Source organism: Prosopis cineraria, unplaced genomic scaffold (genome assembly GCF_029017545.1).
Source record: "Prosopis cineraria cultivar Desert tree isolate PC_DT_omini unplaced genomic scaffold, ASM2901754v1 PC7, whole genome shotgun sequence".
NCBI classification, from domain to species: domain Eukaryota; kingdom Viridiplantae; phylum Streptophyta; class Magnoliopsida; order Fabales; family Fabaceae; genus Prosopis; species Prosopis cineraria.
This window is the reverse complement of record NW_026555338.1, coordinates 12,110,784-12,116,120: the sequence shown is the minus strand read 5'-3', so window position 1 is coordinate 12,116,120 and position 5,337 is coordinate 12,110,784. Positions and strand designations below refer to the sequence as shown.

The window sequence follows — 5,337 nt, the reverse complement described above, 5'->3', positions numbered from 1 at the left end:
AATTCTTGAATGATAATTTGAGAAATATATAATGAAATCAGAATAATAAAGTTGAATAAAATTAATTTATTTTGTAAAGAGGAAGATTAAATTTAGGTGATTGGGTTATGATTGATTGCACTGCTTATTCTTGGTAATTTTCTTAGTTGAATTTCCTCTATTTATTTATTTCTAATTTAGTTTTAATTTTATCATAAAAACCCCCCATTATTTACATTTTCATAATCATAATTCAAATAATTACTCTATTGACTCTTAGGGAGACGACCTAGGTTGCGCTTTGCTATAAAATCTAGTTTTTATTAATTTTGGTACTATTTGACAGTAGTTTCAATCCCTCAATATTATAAATAAAAAATAATTTTTTTCAAAGTAAATTTATGAATACTTATTTATTTTCCTTTCTAATGTAATAAGGGTATAATGGTTCATTTATTAAAAATATACTTATAACCTCTTATATTTAAGTACAAAAGGTTTTTTAAAAAAACTTATTATATATAGAGACAGAGGGAGTACATCCAAAAGCCTAACTTTATGCAAGAGTTTAAAAAATTATAAACTGAAAAATGTGTTTCAATAATATAATACTCTTTTCAAATCCCCCATCATCTATAATTCAAGAAAATGAGTAAGAGTTTCTCATACTCCTCTAATCATATTTATAAAATAAATAAAGAAAATTAATTTTAGTCTTATTATAGGACACTTTAGTATTTTCTACATTTATCTTTTTCTTATCAAATGAATATATAAAAGGGATTAAAATAATAAATCATCAAGAATGTACTATATTAAATCTGAATGATCTATATATTTAATAGGGGATGGGAAGAAGGGTAGTAGGAGGGAAGCCAAGTTAGAGAAACTTGAACAATTTCCTTGGAAGTCACCCACTCTCCTCCTCTCCTCCTACTCTCCTCCTACTCTCCTCCCATCCTTGTTTTTTTTTGTATAATTTAAAAAGTCTGATGAAATGATTTAATTTAATTTAATTTTAATTTTATATTTATTAAATAAAAAATTATAATTTTTTTTATTAATTTGATCAACAATTTAAATTTTCTAGATTTAATATGAGTTATCCAAATTTAATATTCAAATTTTCATAGTTTTATAATTGATCATCTAGATAAATACTAGATAGTACATATTTAATATTAAATTATAAAAACATTTAATATTAATTTGAACTGTTTATATTAAATATGGACTATACAGATTAGTGATTATATATAATAATTATTTGTATACATTTTTTAATTTAATTATCCTGATATACTATGAACAATGCATATTTAATATTAAAATTATAAAAACTTTTAATGTTACATTTAGATTTATATACTAAATCTGACAGTCCAGATTATTGATAAATTTAATAAAATATTTTATAATTTTTTTAATAAATATAAAACTAAAATACTTGATCTGGACAAACAAATCTAAAAGAGGATGAGAGGAGGGGAGGAGTATGGAGGAGGTAAAGATATCCCATCCCATTTCTCTGGTAACTGGCCAGCCAATGATATTTATTAAAGCTACATTATTAAGTCTAAGAAGTCGCAATACTCCTTGGGGAGTGTCTCCACTTCTCCTCCCTCCGTTTCCCCTTCATTGCCTAAATGGTACGTTGGGTCTTAACAAAATACAGAAAATAATAAAAAGCATTTAAAATGAAAGCACCCTCATTTTGTTGGACCTAGCTTCTCTTCTTCCACCCACCCTTAGCACACCGTTGCACACAGTTCAGACTAAATATTTTAATTTTTATTTTTTCAAAATTTATTAAAGTAAAAAACTAAATCTTTTTATTAGAATAGATCAACAATTTGAACAATCTAGATTTAATATTAAATTTAATATTAATTTTTTATAATTTTAATACTAAACTTCCATTAATTTATAACGACAAGGAATAAGCATTTACTTGAAAGACATGGGGTCAAGCGTATATATGACATGAAGGCTCTTGATGACAAAGAATCTCTTGAATTGTTAAATTGGAATGCTTTTAGAAGCAACTAAGTAAATCCAAGTAACATGATGGTATTGAATCGCGCAATAAATTATGCAAAAGGCTTTCCTTTGGCTCTTGAAGTAATAGGCTCTAACATGTGTGGAAGGAATATAAATGAGTGTGAATCCACTTTAGATGCATTTAAATTAATTCCAAGTAAAGACATTCAACAAGTATTGAAAGTGAGCTACGATGACCTAGAACACTTTGAGAAAGAAATATTTCTTGATATTGCTTGTTTCTTCAAAGGGGAATCTTTGGGGCACATTAAATATATGGTGGAAGCAATTCATGGCTTTAATAATCCAAGTTATTTTATTGGTGTGTTGGAGGATAAATGCCTCATAAATATTGAAGATTCATGCATTGAAATGCATGATTTAATACAAGATATGGGGACAGAAATAGTTCATCAAGAATCATCAAACGAGCCAGGAAAACGTAGTAGATTATGGTTCCATGAAGACATTGTTCATGTTTTGGAAGACCATACAGTAACACTATTTCGTATCTACTTTTCATTTTTTCCTTGTTTATTGTTCTTTTCACAATTTCTTGATGGAATATTATTTTATGGGTTAAGAGGTAAAATGTTTGAAAAATTTTCTAAAATGAATACTAGATATCTTATCTTTTAAGTAGAGCAATGTTGCCCTGAAAGTATAAAAAATACAGTAATGTTGCCTTTTTCCAACTGTTGACTAACAAGTTACTGAAATTGCCTGAAAATAGTTGGAATTTGCATGAAATCCATGAGAATGATATGCTTGATTTGCAAGTGGGATGTGAGAAGAAGCTTAATCATCCAAGTTCAATTCCAACGCCATATCCATTCATGAAATTTGCTCCCTCCCTTCATTTATTCAAATATTAGTTTGCTTTCTATATTTCTCTTCCTACTTCAGCTAATGAACTCGAAGACGATTTTGCCACGGCACCTAGTCTACTGTGCCGCTGAACTCCGTCATGCATCTAGTCATCTATTTGCGTGGCTAAAGTGGGATCTTGTGTTGTGGGAGTTCATCCATCACAAAGCTGCCCAATTTGCCTACACTTGCTTTCGATCTGTGTTGATTTGCACTTGGTTCACATCTCGTGCTCCATTCTACACTACCACTACCCGTTGGGTTGAGTTCGTCACCTCGTTGCTTCCAAATCTTAGCTATCACTTGCTTCATATTTAAAGCTTCTTGTTGCTTGCTCCGTCTAGATTAAGTTCACTACCTTGCCACTTCTAGCTTTGTTTTATTAAGTGAGTAATAGTAAGAATTAATTAATGTATAGTGAAGAGATTAGTTTGTTTTTGTTTATAGAATGTGGCAATATGCTTGATTTGTCATGCAAATGCATAAAGAGAAGGAAGAAGATGGAGAAGATAATAGTTGAGAGAGAGTGAGAGACAGACAAGGGCCAATGTTAGTCATTCATTGGAAAGGACAACATTGCTTTATTTTTTATACTTTTGGGATAACATTGCTTCTCCTAAAAAGTAAGGATATCTAGCATTCTTTTTAAAAAACTTTTGAAGCATTTTTTTCCTTTAACCCTTTTTTAGTGTTGATATTCGTATTTCTTTTCTTTGTTATCTGGACTTATTCATTTATTCTTTTATTTTATAAATTAATCAAATGCATATAACCAATGAATGGGTTTGATTGGAATAGTTTTTGAGAAGGTCTTATTTAAAAAGGAAAAAAGAAAAAAAAAAGAAAAAGGTGCTTTAGTTATAGAACAGATTTTTCAAATTTTGTTGCCCTTTCTATAGTGATGTGGTAGTTTCAATACAGAAAATATTTTTATCTTTTAGTCCAGTGATACTTTTGAGCATTCAATTGTGTATATTTATTATTTTAAGTTTAATTTTTTATTTTATTATCAATTTTTTTAAAAAAGAAAGAGTGTTATATTGTATAAGAAAAATCCTTCCAAAATAAATGATATATAATGATATAAAAATTGTAGAAAAAGTTCAGAAATGTACAAAAATAAAAATATAATTAGTAAATTAATCATAAGAGAAAATTCAAAAATTTTACAAAAGCATAACAAGTTCAATTTTTAATGATATAATAAAATCATGATATTATAGTGTCTATTTTCAAGAGATATAGAATTGGCTAGATATTTTTCTTCTTGCATAAAAAAAAACAAAGAATTGGCTAGATATTTTGAATGAAATGTTAGATAGATATTTCAAATTTTATTCAAAATAAATCAATATATAATTACATTTAAATAAGCTAATAAATATTTAGTAAAAGAATGAAAATTTTTGGTAACAGAAAGAATCAATTTTATGCATATGTAAGGAAACGGTTTGGATCTAGCCAAAAAAAAAAAAAAAAATTAGTAGTAGTTGGTTGGGTGAGCGCTGGGCTTATACACATGTATACACATATTTAAAGGCTAGGTCGTTGAGGACTTTGATTTTTTTTTTAAATTTTCTCTTTTCTCTTTTCTCTTGGTTTCCATTTAATTGGTGGCCCCGCTTGTATATGTCACAATATGTCATTGATTTTAAATTTGTGGCAAAAAAGTTTTCTATCTATTATTATACTTGTAATATCTCATGATTTGCATTTATTTTTGGCTTTAAAGGGTACAGATGAAGTTAGCATCATAATTCAACACAATTTGTCCGAATGCATGGAAGTAAATTGGGATGGAAAAGCTTTCAAGAGTATGAAAAATCTTAAAGTTCTTATTTTTGAGAATGTGGAATTATCGGAAAGTCCAAAATATCTTCCTAATAGTTTAAAGTGCTAAAATGGCAAGGATATCCCTATTCATGGTTGCCAGATCAATTTTTCCAAAGAATCTTGTTGTATTCGACTCAGACATGGTTGTTTGAGTTCACTAGAAAAATTGAGGCACCCTAACTTATATGCATTTCTTGGTAGCCAGCATGAATTGTTATTTCATTTTCTTCTTCTTTTTTTTTTTTTGAGATTTTTTGTATGATTTTGGTTGTTGCAGAGGATGAAGAATTTGAGTGTTCTAAAGCTTGAAGATTGTCAATTTATTATAGAGATACCTAATCTTTCTGCTCTCCAAAATTTAAAGGAATTATGTATTAAGTCTTGTGAGAATTTAATTGAAATTCATGATTCAGTTGAACATTTAACAAAACTTGAAATCTTGGAAGTATCGAGTTGCATCCAACTTGAGACTTTTCCACATGAATTCAGGCTACCCTCTTTTCAAGAACTCGAAATACGTGGTTGCTCAAATCTAAAGACTTTCCAGAGATACTTGAAAATATGAAAATAACAAGGTTGCATTTGATTGGAACTGGAATAAAAAAATTGCCTTGGTCA

At 28.3% G+C, this 5,337-nt stretch overlaps 1 protein-coding gene across 1 annotated transcript; it reads left to right on the top strand.

Annotated features, from left to right (window-relative positions):
• The first annotated feature begins 1,911 nt into the window (after positions 1–1,911).
• On the top strand, positions 1,912–4,879 carry LOC129314947 (TMV resistance protein N-like). The gene is made up of 2 exons (XM_054958428.1): positions 1,912–2,514; positions 4,619–4,879. The coding sequence occupies exons 1-2, from the start codon at positions 2,044–2,046 to the stop codon at positions 4,784–4,786; spliced, it is 639 nt and encodes a 212-aa protein (XP_054814403.1). The 5' UTR covers positions 1,912–2,043; the 3' UTR covers positions 4,787–4,879.
• Positions 4,880–5,337: the final 458 nt, after the last annotated feature.

Excerpts from the sequence above, each read along its gene's own strand:
- LOC129314947 (XM_054958428.1), top strand. The coding sequence starts at position 2,044 with ATGATGGTATTGAATCGCGCAATAAATTATGCAAAAGGCTTTCCTTTG. Across the intron at positions 2,515-4,618 it reads ATGTTTTGGAAGACCATACA|GGTACAGATGAAGTTAGCAT; the intron begins GTAACACTATTT and ends TTGGCTTTAAAG.